The sequence below is a fragment of the Echeneis naucrates genome, chromosome 5 (assembly GCF_900963305.1).
Source record: "Echeneis naucrates chromosome 5, fEcheNa1.1, whole genome shotgun sequence".
NCBI lineage: Eukaryota > Metazoa > Chordata > Actinopteri > Carangiformes > Echeneidae > Echeneis > Echeneis naucrates.
In genome coordinates this window covers 11733119-11751031 of record NC_042515.1, presented here as the reverse complement: position 1 = coordinate 11751031, position 17913 = coordinate 11733119, and the positions used below count along the sequence as shown (strand labels likewise).

The 17913-nt window shown below is 38.2% G+C and overlaps 2 protein-coding genes across 2 annotated transcripts; one reads left to right on the top strand and one right to left on the bottom strand.

Annotated features, from left to right (window-relative positions):
* The first annotated feature begins 2771 nt into the window (after positions 1-2771).
* On the top strand, positions 2772-6738 carry LOC115044224 (green-sensitive opsin). Its single transcript, XM_029503145.1, has 5 exons — positions 2772-3135; positions 3257-3425; positions 4554-4719; positions 5810-6049; positions 6640-6738. The coding sequence occupies exons 1-5, from the start codon at positions 2772-2774 to the stop codon at positions 6736-6738; spliced, it is 1038 nt and encodes a 345-aa protein (XP_029359005.1).
* A 6233-nt stretch (positions 6739-12971) lies between these two features.
* On the bottom strand, positions 12972-15774 carry LOC115044008 (synaptoporin-like). Its single transcript, XM_029502828.1, has 5 exons — positions 15751-15774; positions 15067-15188; positions 13674-13872; positions 13375-13566; positions 12972-13286 (listed from the first exon to the last, which is right to left on the bottom strand). Exons 1-5 carry the CDS (start codon positions 15772-15774, stop codon positions 12972-12974), a joined length of 852 nt encoding a protein of 283 aa, XP_029358688.1.
* Between the last annotated feature and the right edge of the window lie 2139 nt (positions 15775-17913).

The window sequence follows — 17913 nt, the reverse complement described above, 5'->3', positions numbered from 1 at the left end:
CGCTATGTAAATAAGTTAGGTTTCATTTAGAGGTAGGAGTAACACACTGTCAGTTGAATGTAGAAATTATGAGTGGAGCGCATACTGATTTGTTTTGCAGTTTCTTTTTTGAATGTAAATTAATTGTTAATTCTGTAACTGGGTTGTCAAATATTATTATTGCAGCTTCTTTCATTATTCCTTCATTTTCCACTGTTTATCCTTATTCTACTGCTGGAGCCAATCCCAGCTAATATTCTGAACAAGGGCAGGGTACACCTTGTATGGATTGCCAGTTAATCGCAGGGCTGGCCTACAGAGACAAGCAACCTTTCACATTCAGGCCTGCAGGCAATTTCCAATCAGCACACAGACACAGGGAGAACATGCAAACACCACACAGAGAGGTCCCAGGCCCAGGAATCAAACCCAGAATCTTCTCACTGCTGGCCAGCGTTATATTTATACAATTAAATGGTCTTTTTCTTGACAAATTGATCTTGTAGTACAAAAAGAATGTTGCTCCACTTTCATATGAATCATCTGGTGAATCAGAGGACATGTGGTACATTGTGAGCTTTAGCTGCAGCTTTAGCCATCTCTACATCACTGTAGGTGTTATAGTATCTGACTGGACAGGACAGCAGGGAAAAAAAACAGTCAGGAAAAAAGACATTTCTCCTTTTGACCCCAGAATTTATGGAAAAATGTCATTGGAAACTCATTGATCTCAAAGGTGGCGAAGCTACAATGTCTTGCTAAGGTTCTCAGTTCTCTGCCAGGACAGGGCCCATTAATGTTAGTGATTTTTGGCTGTACTTTCCATTGAACAATGTTCTATTGTGAAAAACCAACCTCGTATATTTGTTTGCTTTGATGTGCTAGGTGGATTAACCTGGGATAGAAATAAGTAACTCCCTAACGATGAGGACTAAAGCCTGTTAGCCTGAAGCTGCAGTAGGAAGTCATTTTGCCATACAGAAAAAAGGTCACTCATAAAACACTCCACACTCCTTTGCCTGACTGCAAGACTCTAAGAAAAGTTACATTTTATTCATGTTGTTGATCTATTGTTTTTTTTTTCACAAACAAATGTCTGATTAGAGTTAAGACCCCGGATACTACCCTAAAATCTCCACATAGTCACAGACGTACCTACAACCCTGTTATATTGCGTTTACAGGATATTTTAATACTCACTATTTGTTAAATATTTTTCATTTCATCTATCCACCTACCTACCTACTCACTGATCTACCATTTGTAAATAACATACTGTCCAGCATCGACTGCCACCATGCAGTGTGGCTGTATTCTAGCTTTATCATGCAGACTGGCTTGAAGTCTGAAATCCTGTTAAGTAATTGCTGCTCTGTTCAAAACCGAAAGGATGGCGACCTAATGAAATTACACGAGCCGGTCTGGGTCTTAATTTAATTGAGTTTAGAACATAAGAACATTTTGTTCATTTAAAGCACTTTGCCATACTGAAATTTGTGCACTCATCCACACCTCGTATTTGAATTGCAAGTCTTTCAGTTCCTTCAAAGGAAGTGTCATATTGGAGTCAAAATAAATAAAATATGGGTGAATAGGAATTCCAAGTCTAAGTGTTTCATGCCTACTGGATGTGGATGTTCCATCATGTCAGCAAGGAAGTGGCGGAGTCATGTTTTGGGCTGGAATCAGGGGGAGAGAGCTGGTAGGTCACCTTAGGGTCCTTTAAGGTGTGAAAATGAAAACGTATATAGAGTTTCTATCTGACCACTTTCTTCCATGGTACAAAAAGAATAACCACGCCTTCCATATTAAAATCATATTCATGCATGACAAAGCACCATCTCATGCTGCAGTTCACACCAAAACAGCAGCTCTGGGAGGCTATTCTGACATCCTGCCAAGAAATTCAATGGATGTCAGAATTTTTTATTATTGAAATAGGTTTTGAATTCAGTAAATATGACCTCCTAATGCTGCAAATTCAACAAATGACCATTTTCAGTTCTTTACAACCTATAAACTGTTTTGAAACTGTTTCACATAATAATTGGGAACATTGCATTTTTGAAAAAATACTGTAATCATTTGGAGGTTTGACAAGTACAATTCGAATTGTACTTGAATGGTTGATGACTTGAAAGTTTTACTGACTGTCATTTGCATCGGCTACTTAGGAAAATCAGAGAAAAAGATCATTTGCATAATAATTTGGAATGCAGTGTAAATGGTGATAGCTTCCAAACGTTGATAAGCAGACTGACTCTGATCTGTGTTAGTACTTTTACTAACACTAGTACTGCCAAATAAGACCTATATGACTGCTACCTACAACTCACTAAACACATGAATACATGAATAAAACAATACAGCCACAAAATGTGATAATACATGACATAGATGTATACATGTAAAGAAGACCATGTAACATTCCAACTTCCAATCAATGTTGCTTTTAAACAACCTACTACTACAACAACCTACTTTTCGTCTGCAGATGATGATTACACGAAGGCGGAAAGTGGAAGGAAGTGTGAGATTATCCTGGATAATCAGGTAAAAAAAAAAATGGTTGTCTTTCTGTGTTGCCTGTTTATCTGACTTTCATTACTTGACACCTAACCAACTTGATAATTATGTGGTGTTAAGATGAATTACTGAGGCTTACCCAAAAGACTTCTCAATCCCTCTGTAATCCTTTTGGACAGTATAAAGCCGACACTGAGACCGGCAATCAGCTGCAGAGGGTTTCAACGCTACATTGGGCAAACAAGACACACTGTCATTAGGAGAAGATGGAGAACGGCACAGAGGGAAAGAACTTCTACATCCCCATGAACAACAGGACGGGGCTTGTGAGGAGTCCTTTTGAATATCCACAGTACTACCTGGGGGATCCATGGCAATACAAATTGCTGGCATGCTACATGTTCTTCTTGATCTGCACTGGCTTCCCCATCAACGCTTTGACTCTGGTGGTGACCGCTCAGAACAAGAAGCTCCGGCAACCTCTTAACTTCATCCTGGTCAACCTGGCTGTGGCTGGACTTATTATGGTCTGCTTTGGGTTCACCATTACATTCACCACTGCTATCAATGGCTATTTTGTTTTCGGACCGTTGGGTTGCGCAGTTGAAGGGTTCATGGCTACTTTGGGAGGTACATGCTCAGTGTTCTTGCATTTTAGTACATTGTTATAGAAAAGTGTTTCACTGATAGTACTTTGAATAGTGCTAGAGTGTCATAAACATATGGTTCCTATTCTTTCACCGCCTGATAGGCGAAGTCGCTCTCTGGTCTCTGGTTGTCCTGGCTGTTGAGAGATACATTGTTGTCTGCAAACCCATGGGAAGCTTCAAATTCACTGGAAGTCATGCAGGAGCTGGAGTTCTTTTCACGTGGATCATGGCTCTCGCTTGTGCTGCCCCCCCACTGGCTGGCTGGTCCAGGTAATGTACATATCAAACATCTGCAGCAATGCATTAGCGCTCTGAACTATTCAGAAGAACAACACAACAAAGATTATTCACAACCTTTGAAGCCAATTTGAAACAGTAGTCACCACACATACAGTAAAACAGGGCTTGGTCATTCACACTGATAAGCATTTCCTAACAGCATACAAACACACATCGAGGTGGTGTTTGAAGACAGGCTTGACAAAAGGGCAGTCTATCCTCTGTTGTTAACAAGATTTGACTCAGGTTAAAACTACAAAATAGAAAAGGGAAAAAAGCATAACACATAAAATCACAACTAATTGTAATGATCACAACAAGATGAATTCTTGAATTCTGATACAGAATGAGGAAAATTCAACAATACAGCTGTTTAAATGTAAATATATTAGCTATAGAGTTTTGACAAATCCACACTCTAGATTACGAAGGGGTATTGATCCTATTTAACCTACATGGATATTGTACATGTAAACATGACCACAACTAATTTTGTCCAATTATGGAGAAACTTTGTGACTACTAAAAAAGTTGGAGAATAACGTCTTTGTTCACTTTCTTCAATGGTGGTAAGCAGCAACAAGATAAAATAATCCATATTAGTCCCTTAAACAATCACAAATAGCGAGAATATTAACTTCAGTTAAACTAATATTGTAGTTACAATATATGTATGTATAATGACCCCAAAAAGTTAAACACCTGCATTCAAAATGATACACAAGTAAGGAAATAATATAGTGTACTCAAAGTATCAAAGGTAAAAAGGCTAGTGCTTTAATGAAATGCATTGCAATTAGGCTATTATTTCTTATTGACATCTAAACAGTTCCTTTAGTCCTGTTTGGTAATTTTATCAGCAAAAGTACATTATATTTTATCTAACTCTCATGCATTTTGATGAAAGCCTACACTCCTTCCCTCTGCCCCTTCCGCATGTCTTATTGATTCTGAATGAAAATCTTGAAATAGAAATAAGCTAACAGATACAGACTAATGTTCTTTTATGCAACAGATGTTAACAATGCCAGCATCATTGAAACCACAGCTGAAGGAGCTTTGAAACAGCTGTTTAATACTGAATGATTTTCAATTCTGTACTCCTCTGTTCTTGTAAAGGTACATTCCCGAGGGTCTGCAGTGCTCTTGTGGACCAGACTACTACACTCTGGCCCCAGGCTACAACAATGAATCCTACGTCATATATATGTTCGTCTGCCACTTCTTTATCCCAGTTTTCCTGATCTTCTTCACTTATGGGAGCCTTGTGCTGACAGTCAAAGCCGTAAGTCTTACATTCTTGTCTTTAAGACGCTATTATATGTGAAGCAATAGTTTATGTAGTGTGATTGCCATCCACATATAAACTCCCCCAAACTTCCATATTAATATATATACAATATATCTTACTGTTTTCCTATTGCAATGTGTCCTTGACTACACAGAAAAGCACCATGTGAATCAGATGTACTGTTAGAAAATATTTTCTATTAGGGCCTGAGCACCAGAAGTGCGAGAGCCCTGTTGCATCAGTAGGGTTTATTGTTTTTCTTCCACCAAATCGACAGCCTTTTTGGGGACATCTCCCAAAACCTGAAATTCGGACAGCATGATGATGAATGAGTGAAATTTCGATATTTCATTAGTTGCATAAATTTATGTCAAAATATGGCTTCATGGTTCCACCTTTTGTTGAACCACTTGTTCAGGCTTGACGTACTTGGATGAAAATTGGTACAAATATATATCATGACGAGCTGCACAAAAAAGTCTTTTGGGCTCATACACTCACTCTAACAGAAAGTTGGCCATTTTGAGATTTCTGTGATTTCTAGCATTGTACTTTAATGAACTCCTCCTCCTTATCAAAATATTTGTAATTACTTTTTCCTGCTTGGTGTGGCAGTGCGGTGAGTTTTGGGGCTGTGCCATCAAAAAGAAAATCTTCATAACTCAAGAAAACATTGTCCAATCAGGTCTAGAATGACCAAACACGATCAGAGTCCTGCCCCAAACATGTCTATGTATCAATATTGTGTCAAACTTACCTACTGGACACAGGAGGCCATTCTCAAGGACCACACCTCTTAGATCAACCCTAACCCTAACCCTCCTACAAATTTCCTTTTGCACAGTGCAAAATACAAAAGACTATTCTTACTCAACTATTCAGCCTATTGGGGGATGATATTGTTTTCTAAGCTTTAACTAACAATTGTCGTTATCACTTCATAAATTCATCTGATCATAATATCCTCACTCAACCGCTTAACCCCCGAGATGTTAGAAAATAAAATGCTGTGAGAAACTGGAATAATCATATGTATCATATGGAATATAATCTAATGCGGTTACTTCCCCTCAACACATTTTAGGCTGCAGCCCAGCAGCAGGACTCTGCATCCACCCAAAAAGCTGAGAAGGAAGTGACACGCATGTGCGTGCTGATGGTGCTGGGCTTCCTTGTGGCCTGGACACCATATGCCAGCATTGCTGCATGGATTTTCTTCAACAAGGGAGCTGCCTTCTCAGCTACAACTATGGCTATTCCTGCCTTCTTCTCAAAGAGCTCGGCTTTGTTCAATCCTGTCATCTATGTGCTGATGAACAAACAGGTCAGTTTATCACTGTAGTGTTACTCCGGTGTTACTTCAGAAACCGATCTCTGATTCTGATCTGGGAAACTACCTCTACATGATAAGTCACTGTTTAAGGAGTTAAAAAGTTTAAACACTGGCTTATATTTCACTGATTAGCAATAGATCTTTCTAATTTTTAATAAGAAAATGGCAAAATGTAATAATCAGTAATCAGAAAATGCTATTGGTCATTACCATATGCTTCTATAAGGAATATTATTTTATAATTTACTGTTCCATAAACAGAAATCATTAAACTACACATAAAACTTATTATAAGATGAATTAGCTATTAGATAAGACCACTTATTGTAAAATACAAAGTGTATTTTTTTACATTATTTATAAGAAATTAATTCTTTTTATGTGCTTTTTCTGAAACTGTAATTTCATTCAATTTCATTGATTTGTTGAGCTATCCTGATTTATTCCAATTGGTTAAATAGTTTTTACATTCATTTACATTCCCACTGTCCACACATTTTACTGACACTGTGCATATCTATAATTCGCAATGTATGTATAAATTATATTGTCTGGCATCTTATCTTTTTTCTCATTTTCAGTTCCGTAACTGCATGCTCACTACAGTTGGAATGGGCGGCATGGTTGAAGATGAGACCTCAGTATCAACCAGCAAGACAGAGGTCTCCACTGCCTCTTAAGAATAAGAGTAAAAATACTTTTTCAGATATCCACATTCCTAATGTCATCCTGATTCTGAATTGCAAGAGTGAAAAGAAAATAAGCAAATGTACAGACAAATGAGCTTTCCAGCAACAAATGTACATAATACATGAATACATAATACAAAAACAAAAGTTCATAATACCTGCCAATGTGTGTCTCTCAAACACAGCATGCAGTATTCTCTTGAACAAATGTTGATGGAAATTTTGTGCCGTGTCTGGATGAGTGAGTGTGGAAGAATCACCTTTGTATATTTATGAAAGGTTAGCATATTTGTTAGCCTCTGTCATTATGTCATGTACATATTTTGTAAACAAAAAATGTCTAGAAAACAGATATTAAATGCATGCATAAAAAAAACTACTGGTGTGGTTGTTACGTTTGGCACATTCAACATTCAAGGAGACTTAATCCACAAGCTAGGGGAGACGGTGCAAAATCAAAAGCTGTCAAATAAGGATTAAGTCAAAAAAACAAAAAACAAAAACAGGTATCCTCCAGAAAACTAACAGCTGTACAAAATCCCAAAGGCAAGGCTTGAGGTTGTTAAACAAATGCAGCCGTACACTGGAGTTCACAATGAGAAATCAAAGGCTGGTGTCAATTGATGAAAAGACAGGTCTAGTACAGAAGGGGAAGGGAAGCACGACTTAAAAACACTAGGAGGAGGGGATGGCAACAAGGCACAAGTAACACACATGAGGGAAAGTCAGGCTATCATACAGGAGGGACACGTGACAGGATGTGGGCAGAAGGAACAGCATTTCAAAATAAAACAGGACATACCACATAGGACAGGAACGAAAGTAAGCTAAACCTAATAAAATACACAGCTGATACAGCTGGACCCCTACATATATATATAAGTGTATTTGCACATTAATGCATTAATGTTGTAGTGTGTAGAGTTCAGTAAAAAGGAGGTGAAGATGGTGTCCAGGGCAGGTAGCTGTTGATTTATGATATTCTCTGCGGACTTTCTGATTCTCTGCACTTTTTATCAGCTGCTACACCAGGATGTGTGTTTGAGGAAACTCTCAGTGGTGCAGTTGTAGAACGACATCAAGAGGTGTTTTGACATGTTTTCCTTCCTGAGTGTTGTCAGGAAGTAACTAGTTAGCTGGTGCATGGATGTTTGTCGTCCATGAGAGGTCCTCAAATGTGCGTGCCCAGGAATTTAGAGCAGGACCTCCTCTCCCCATTGATATGCAGTGGTGTATGGACGTCCTGTTTCCTCCTAAAGATCAGGCAGAAAATCAGAGGTGGCCGGAAGTCAGCTAATCTGAGAGGGTCCCCACAGCAGACTCAGGGCGGGGTTGGATGTCCGACTCCGCCCCCAGATGTTCCCACTGGCTTGAACTTCAATTCCCCAAACAAGTCATTGGACATTGGGCCCCGCCCATATCTGTATACATATATATGTTTATTATAAATATTATTAATATGATATATATCAAATATCCTGAGGGAAATTCACTTACATGCATCACTCACACAACAGACAAACAATAAGACACACAGAAATATGCTGCCTCACCTTCACACGGCAATGTGCTTGACTGTTTATCCCTACTATGACGACTTCCGGTTAGTGGAATGCGGAATTCGTGAAAATGGTCCATCGTGTGTTTGATTAATGCGCTGGTGATGGTAATAATAGTAACCGGAAATCGTAAATTTGTCCCTTTTGCTGCTGACGATTTCAACGGAGGTATATACTGGGAACAGCTGTTTTTTATGTTGTGTGAATGTTCCGATGCGTAGACCGGTATGTCCCATTGTGCCCCGCCCCCTCGTGTGATGACGTCACTTGCCAATCAGCGCTACCTGCAGAGAAACAGGATGGCGGCAAAGCAGACGGAAGACGAAGTGCTCGAAGCTAAATGCCTAAAATGAACCAAACCTTGAGCGGAAACCCACTGGCTCCGAACACAGCAGCCGACCGGCCCGCTCAGTGGCCAAACACCGGAGACATGAAGGTGAGGTGGACATGAGCAGTGCGATTATTTCACTGAAGCTTTTTGGCTGCATGTGAGCAAATGAGCTCGCTGCCACGAAGGCGGTCAGCCACCATCTTAAGACGGTTTAGGCTGCTGTTTGAAACGATCAGCGTAGCAGTTGTTTTTGTCTTTATCGAATATTAACGTTAGCAGCTTAAGCTAGCCTCCCTAGCCCCACCTATGACTTTAGCTGCTACATGCTACTAAGCTAGTCACGCTAGTCTGGACATATTTACATAAAACATAACCAAAGGTAATAAATGTGACAGTCTTTAGAAAGGTACAGAACAGTCAACAGCCTGACTTCATCTTCTATCATTTCAGTGTTTTATAGAGATGATTTAGCATGCTACAGCACAACTCCACTAATCTGCTGTATTAACATTTTGAAATTCTCGTTTTAGTGCATTTCATTAGATTCAGCCACCTTTTTCAAACAAAAATATAGACTATGACAGTCATAATGGATTCAAGTACTCAGTAGGTAAATAAACTTTTATTTGCTTCAACATTAAGATATAAACAAATCAGTGCATCATACAGAAATAATAATTCTGTACTACAATATGTTGAATCTGAGAGATTATTCTTAAAACAGGATTCATGCATGCTGGACCAGTCGGTTGCTTGTATTTAAGTCTTAGATGTACTTAGATTATTTCAGAAGTTTTTGTTCGCTTTCCTTAACTTCCTAGAATTAGTTTTTCATATGATAGGTGATATGTAATGCAATCGCACAATAACCCCCTTCCTTGTGTTACGTTTGGCAATAGGAATATAACATCAATTTTGCAACAGTGGATAACTACTATAGCCCTAATAAACAGTAATTCAGACAACAGTCCACTGCCAAATTCTGACACGTTTCAGAGTACACCAAGGAACAGGAGTGTTTTCCTCTACCTGCATTTTAATATTTTTTTTATTCACAGAAAATTAAGCTGACCTCTGAAGCTGTCCACATTAAAGGAAAATCCTTTACCTCGACAATCAACTGTTAACTGATATGTCATGGGAATAAGCACACTTCCACAGCATATTGCATGCCTTTTAGGATCATGTGTGTTATTAACATGTAAAACAAACAAATCCATCCAAATTTCAGTTCAAAAGTTTCTTTATGGTTCGCAATGTACATGATTACTGTTATGAGCAGGCCACCTGAGCAGTGAGAATCCTCTAGCCCATAAGGCACAAGTGTACATGTTGTGATGTAATACCGCCCCCCTGAGGCCTACGTAATTGCTGACGTCTGTGTAGTAAGCAACTTACTGAGATTTTATGTTCAAACTATATAAATTAGATAAAAAAAAATAAAGATAAATGTAAAGTCAAAAACGTAAAAGCTTAAAATGACAAGGAGCAGGATTCTCTGCTCTAGAGCTTTCAGTTACTACTATAAGACAGGTGGATAATGCCTCCTGCAGGAGAGAAGTGAAAAATGAGCTCCATATGTGTGTTAATACAATCTCACAACACTCTACACAACTGTACATTGTACATAATCAGCAATGAATGTAACACACCAATCTATAACACGTTAGAGCTCAGAGGGCATTAATTACATGTAAATACACCCTTCTTTTATATCCAAAAGGCCATCTATCTCATGATGTAAGCCTTTATCTCCTGCTGATAATCTGACCCTAATTGTCATGCTGTGGGCACACACTGTAATTTTCTTCAAAGAGGCTGCTGTGGACACCTGCATGTGCTTAGTCTCTCTGTCAGGGAGCCGGCAGGGATGAGAGTCGCCTCTCTTTGTTCTAATTGCCCGGATCAGATGGGAGGAGCAGTAAACAGAGGCCTTAATGACAAATTTGGCATGTACTGAATATATTTCCAGGCATTCAGATCTCCTGGAAGAGGCCAAGAGTTCTGCTGGATGCAAATGCATAAGTGGTTTAGCTTCACTAAAGGGGAAGTGCATTGATATATTTTTAATACAGCATATGAATATTGCTGTGATTGTTGTGAAACTAAATTTATATCAGCTTGTCAGTGGAGAAAAATTCATAGGAATGTAACAGACTTTTTAAGAAGATTCCTCTTTTAGGATAGACAAACATGTTGCTGGGTCCATATGGTAGTGTTGCCATGTTATTTGTGCTACTGTGGTGGTGGTAGTACTCTTTATGAGTGTCCTTTTGAATGAATTCCTCATAGATGGATTTTTGACAATCATCACTACTAAGTTCATCAACAGTTTTCATTTCATGAAATGTAAACTTTTAACTGTTGGTAAATGTTGTCTGGCAGTTAGTTTAGGTTTGGATCCTAAAGCAGAGATGGAGACTGATGGAAAGTGTGAGGAAGTTTTAACGTTAACAACAAACAGGCTGAGGAGGCAGGGAGCTGGCTGGCGTGGCGTAGTTTTCCCGGGCAGGAAACAGGTTGAGCATGTAGAGAGAGCACAAACACACTGAGGCACTGGAGCAGCAATGGATAGCACAGGGATAGACACATGGAATGGAATCATCTGGCAGAGCGATGGAGTGAAGACCAGGGTTATATAGTCAGTCTGTCTTTTTGCTGCCACAGGAGAAGCCAAAGAAAAAACAAAGGGGAGGGGTGGGGGGGGGGGAGAGACCACAAAACCAAACCACGAACAGAATCATCTGAATCATCAGAATCAAAGAAGCAGCTTATTTTGTAACATTAAGCCACTATATAAATATGATAGTTTTTTTATGGCTCAAGTCCAAATAACCAACTGCTTATTTTTCACATTTTGAATTACTGAATTTAATCTCAGGCTTTGTTTGTATTCAAGAACCCAAAGCCTGGCGAGCCCATGAAGACAAACCTAACTGCCTATTATCAACAGATTTTATTCTCTTCAATTTGTATATTGGTTTGAAGTTACAGTAAATTCTTAAGTTAACCGCCACAGACAGGATGAAACGAACACGCTGGGAGATGATCTCTTTGGCATTTCCAATTGAGATAATCCTGATACACAATATGAAACACACTTTAATGTCGGCACTGCTATCTCCATAACGTTCCTTTTTCAGTATTCTTTCATAGAAGAGAAAAGACTCACAGCTCTGATCATATTTGAGAAACCACAGTGGATGTACATACTTGATCTGAGTTGTTGAAAACCTGAGTATCCCTAAAGAAAGGTTTGCAAAACGAAACTTCAAATTCAATACATGAACCAATCTTAGACACCCAATATCCTACATCCCCCAATCACTGCTCTGGTTTCGAATTATGTTTCATGAATTTTGTGCAATTGACATTTATTTTTAAATTACAGCTTTAATGAACAGTGTAATGCCGAGGGACAAAAGGAGTGACACGCAATATATGCAACAAATGCACTTAAACATATTGCACATCTAAATTATAGCATCTTAGTTTGTTTTTTTTTTTAGTATAATAAAATTTGACAATAGATGTATTTACAGAAAAAAAAGCATAGGATATAAACATCCACTGAATGAGCATACATTGTCCATTTGAAGTCAGTTTTAAAAAGAACGGACAAAGTAACTGAAGAAACCACTTGGATTATAATATCAGGAAATTCATGAACAATGACAAAGGGGAAGAGAGCATACAATCATGAACTGTTTATAGAAAGAACTCTAGTACATTCATTAGATATATATTACTTATACTCTGCATAAATAATATGTACAATACAATAAAATACATAGTACAGGCAACAAATTAGACAATCTACTGTTTTTGAAAATAATTTGATACCATGTTGCAACAACCGTGTTACTACTACTGAAAATTTTAATCCTCAATCATTAATTTTTTTGAACACACTTATGTATTTAAGCAGTATGAAAACTTAAATTTAAGAGGTAAAAACTAAATACATTAAGCAACAATTCATTTTTTCCTTGGTGCATACACCGCTTGTGTTGTTTCATCATATCCCAGTACGGTTATTTGCCAGAGTGTGTTGCATTTATTCTGTGTACTTCTACGGCAAAGTAAAATACTGCAACACTGTATTTACATTTACACTGTTCCAGTGTAAATATTACACTCAGTATTTTTTATATTGATTTGGAATAATTAACATACTCTGTGGTAGAGGCATAGTGGACTAACCGAAATAGAAATTAGACAATGACAAATTTATTTCATAGTCATGCAGGAATGTCAAATACCAAACGAAAATTACATCTCATTGACAAATTTTGTTGGTCCTTGTGAGGCCACTTTATTCTCCCTGTCACAGTTTACTGGTTGATGAGATATGTCTGGGGTAAACTGAAGTCTGCATGTGATTGGTTGAGGCTCGCTTGCCTGTGGACCTGCTGACCAAAATTCCCCAATGACTGTTTCAAACGGTCTTGTCCGGAGGACTGAGGACCAACACTCTCCTCGGGCTGGTCGAAACTGCTTTCACTGTAGAGTCGCTGTCGCATTTCACTAGATCGTTTCCCAGAAACACTCCTGGTCGGGTATCTCTGACCTGTCTTGTACCAGCCTGTCTCTTTGAAGACAAACCAGATATTTCCAATCCAGAGGGTCACATTAACAAAACCAAAAACCTGGAGACAGATTAGGGGCGTGGATGAATGGTTTGTTACATCGAGTTTTGTGTTTGTGCAGCGCTTCATTTATGGCCTGAATACCTACCGCAGATGTATTAAGACGTGACCAGAGAGGCTCCTGGACAGCCGTACATTTATTTTCTTGAGCTTTGCAGGCCGAGATGAGCAGGAGCACCTGTGTTGGATTTGTGGCTGTCTTGATATCAGAAAGACTTTTGGCCCAACAACAACTGCTTGCAAGCCACATGAAGGAGAAGATGATTGTCACAATAAAATCCTTCCAGGAACAAAAGCAGAGGAAAAGTCATACAGACTCAATAATGTCACCCTTTATAGTACTGAGTTAAAACTAAGCACAGAAATTAAGGGGATGAACACACTCACCACAAGTGGACCTCTGTTGTTCTTCAGGTACTTGTTCTGGTAAAAGACGTAGACAATGGTTGCCAGTAGAGAGTAAAGGAAAGCAGAAACGCCCACAGTCACAAAAAACTGAGCAGCTGAAGAAAAGTCGCCATCCAGGAAAATAATCTCCTCTCTTTTAGCCTCGCATAGGGAAGCTTTGAAATGCACTTGTTGTAACCTGCAAGAGGGAAGGAGGAGGTTAACAGTGAGTTCAAAAAAGAGCTGGTTGTAAGGTGACATATGCGACTGGCTCTGGGAATAATGCCATGTTAGCTCTCAGCCGTTCAACAGCCCTTGGAGAGCACCTTTCAAGAAAAATGCAACTTTGCCATGAGGTCATTGTGAATTTGATGTGGGATACAAAAGGACATACATAAAACTCAAAAAGGGTTGCCAAATTGCCAGCTACGCACGACCTGTAATACCTTATTTTTAAATGTGAGAAACAATTTCTGGTTGGTAATGGCACATTGTGAGTAAGACTCTAAAGGTAGATACTGCTTTGTTCCTCATATTGTAATATACATACTCCCCTCAGGAGCCACCCTCTTTGTATTCTTCCAAATGTAATGCTGTTTATACTGGTTTCCTCTAAACTAACAAACAAGCGCCAGTGTCAAGCCAGATGAAGTGTTAATTAGACACTTGGCCATCACTTGAAGACTGAAGCATGGAGCACAGGGGATGGTTAATCCCACTGTTACACGACTGCGCCACAGTGTCATTGAGTTTGCATTTACAACCACATGCAGAGCACAGCGCACAAACGATAATCATGGCCAATTTCATTTGGATGAACCAAAGTCAGTCTTCAGTCTATTATAAGCAATCACATCCAATGAAGTGGAATTAAAGGTGTGAAATCTCATTATGAAAGTTTAGTGGAATGATAAGAGTAGAATATATTTCTCCTCCAGAAACGAGTCTTTGTCAGTGTGAGGAAGTTGTGCAGTACACACAGTAAATGCAAAGGAATAAAGGCTTTCTGTTTGATATTAGCTTTTTAATGGATCTCCAGCCCAATACATCAAGTTGCAGACACATGCTGCCAAGTAATGTGTGGTGGTAAATTAGAGTAATATCACAGGGATCGCCAGAGGATAAGTCCTGACTGAAAGGACTCCTCACCACTCAGCCTGACAACCTGCAGCGGTGCAACATCTTCTGCTGCCTAACCAGTCAAAGATACATTTGAGTGTCTGATAAAATCTTCATCCATTGCCAGGCAGTTTTATCTAACTGTCAAATATTGAATTAGTGCGTAAAAACAGCAGTATTTTATAGGTCATTGGTACTCCTGAATTAAATATTCAAAGGAAACAAATGATCTGGGTGGATCAAAGGCCAGAAAAACATTTATATGGCCGTTTACCTGAAAGGATAACCGAAATCAATGTTGATGCTGAGGTTGCTCTTCCTGTCTGCACAGTCCACTCTAACCCGGAGATGACCACTGTATCCTCCACATGTTGCAAAAGCACAGATGGCAAAAATCTATGAAAATAGACAAACATGAGAGAACAACATCATTAACTGGTAAGTCACCCATTTACTTAATCCAGACTGAGTACTGTAAGTGGCTTTCTGCATAATGTATAACTGTCACTAAATTGCAGGCAAGGCTATTAAGATTTATAATTGGTTTGAAAGCAAAAGCTGAATAATTTAAAGGTTGGAAGAAAACAAACAGAGCTGCTTGCTGTGCCCTGGAGGGTGGCCACAGTGGTGCAGTGAGAGGCATAAATCATAATAAAACTCACTTGTAGAATATTCATCTTAAAAATGAGAGGTGACTCTGTCAGTTACTATTAACAACTTTTCTTTACTCTTGAACAGATATCAAATGTTGCATGGACAAAGTGCAGTGGTGGCTTTACCAGACATTTCTTAAAGACCTCTTTCTTTTTGCAAAACATGGAATGATTGAATCAATTTAAAATTTTCAAAATCCCATTTGGATGTTATTGATACAATGAAACATTCATTACATAGTAAATTAAGCAGGGTTCATTTAAAATCAAAACAAGTCATCCGTGATTAGAGAAATGAAACTTACCGGAGCAAATATAACCATACACATTTAAAAATCACAACGCTCAAGTCCAAGTCCACAGAGTGTTGATAGCTTTTGTCACCAGGCTGAAATGCCTCTGATGTAGACAAGAGAAAGGTTGACTCTTCCAGCAGGGGGAGGACTGATAGGAGGTATCTCCCCTAAGGAGGAGTCTCAGATCTTCTCTAATTTAAAATTTATTGGCAAATAAACAGTGAATAGCTAATTCAAGTAAATATACAGTGTATGTACTTTATATTTGCATTTGCAGTAAATAGCACATTGATGGATGACTTCATAGACATTCATTCTTTCTCTTTCTCTCTCTCTCCCAATTGTGTTTTGAGTCCTACTGAAACTGCTCTCAAAAAAAGGACGCAAATAAAAGGGAGTCATTAATCAGCATATGAGTTACTTCCTTAACTTGACTTTTAAGTGGTGGCCACATGCATTTTATCTTATTATGACAAGCAAAAAAGTGAACAAGAGTTACAAATACCAAAATGTACAGTTTTAAACTAATCTGATTTAGTCTATCAAAATATTTTATGTAGCGCCAATGTGGAAGAGTCAGCAGGAAAACAATTCAGCAAAAGATTTATTTGGTGAGTTTTGATGAGGAAAGCAGGTCATTTCCTTTCCAAAGCTGTTCCCATGGTAACCAAAGTGTAATTTAAAATAACCTACTGTGTTGGAAAAAATGCTTTTGCTCTTCATTATGCTTTCATCAACAGTATAATTATCTTCCTTTTAGTTACATAAATTTAACATTTACATAAACATAAATTTATGTAACACTATTCAACATGTTTATTATAGGAATTTTGATTCATTAATAATACTTTTTTTTTTTCTTTTTTTTTTGCAGATCCCATCCCATAAATATAATCATGTGGTTTTAAATAATGTATCTGAAATCTAGGCAGTAATGTCCACTAACAGACTAACAGCAAATATACTAGCTTTGATTGATTTTAAAAATAGAAGCAGTTCAATACTATAATTTTAACTATATGTGCATATGATAAGAATGTAAATGGATTGGAAGTAATAGTGCTTTAATTTTATCTTGTTGAATTAACAAATGATGATGAGTTGCCTTCCTGTAAAAAGGAGTCTGCTGACCTCTTTTGGTATCAGATCTCCATTACAGATTGTGCACATTATTCATTGGCATAAATAATGTAGTTCCCTGTAACTTGAATTCATTTTGTGGGCAGTTTTATGTCTGTTTGGAAAGGATACAGATCCAAGTCATGTTAGGGACCACCACGATTCTATGCTGTTTGAATGCAAAGGCATTATTATGTGTTAAATTGTTTTACACTCCCCTAACTGTTAATTCATCAGCACCTACAGGAGTTAAAAAAAAAAAAAAAGGTCCATTCAGAATTTTTGTCATCCATCTGGCTGTGGGGAACTGATTGTGAGTGGTTGTTTTTTTCTGTGTGTTGGCCCTGTGATGGATCGGTGACCTGTCCAGGGCCCACCCTCACCCAGTGTGAGCCAGGATTGGCTCCAGCACCCCCCACCACCTGGAAAAAGCTAAGCAGTGGAAGATGAATGAATTAATGAATGTAGATGTAATCCTGGAACATGAGGACTGAAGTCACAGGCAAAACCACTTTGGATAAATATGCGAACATTAGAGAGAAAATAAAATAAAAAGTATTTCAACTATCAGCTTAACAAAAATAGTATTCAGTTCAAATTCTGTATTGAGATCCAATAATATATTAAAGTTGTTGCAATTTGGTTTTCAGGCAGACAGTCACAAATGTTTTTGTGATTAATATATTTTTGTAATTATGAAAAGTAACCAGTAATTTTTGTAGTGTGGCCGCAGTTAAGATAAATAAAATATTTTCTCTGGAATGTAGTGAGATATAATCTAGTATTTAATTAGTGTACATGGTGCGACTATCTTGCCACAAAATACTAATACCTTGCTTGAAAAAAAATTATTTCTGTCTAGAACTGCTCTTTCATACAAACAAACTGATTTAAAACTGGCATCAGTAAATACGTCTGCTCCGAGAAAAAGATTTATGCAACCAGACAATGTAGGCCACAGCTGGAGACCAAAAATCCCAAAGTTCACTGCACGTCAGTGTTTTAATGGGATTGTTTTAAAATGTGTCGGAGAAGCTGCTTTCCAAGAACACA

Bases quoted from the DNA above. Each gene is read 5' to 3' on its own strand.
- LOC115044224 (XM_029503145.1), top strand. From the start codon at position 2,772: ATGGAGAACGGCACAGAGGGAAAGAACTTCTACATCCCCATGAACAAC. The intron at 3,136-3,256 runs GTACATGCTCAG...ACCGCCTGATAG, and splicing joins GTTCATGGCTACTTTGGGAG to GCGAAGTCGCTCTCTGGTCT. The intron at 6,050-6,639 runs GTCAGTTTATCA...TCTCATTTTCAG, and splicing joins ATGTGCTGATGAACAAACAG to TTCCGTAACTGCATGCTCAC.
- LOC115044008 (XM_029502828.1), bottom strand. From the start codon at position 15,774: ATGTGTATGGTTATATTTGCTCCG. The intron at 15,189-15,750 runs GTAAGTTTCATT...CTATTTTCATAG, and splicing joins GTATGGTTATATTTGCTCCG to ATTTTTGCCATCTGTGCTTT. The intron at 13,873-15,066 runs GTAAACGGCCAT...TCCCTCTTGCAG, and splicing joins GATTTCGGTTATCCTTTCAG to GTTACAACAAGTGCATTTCA.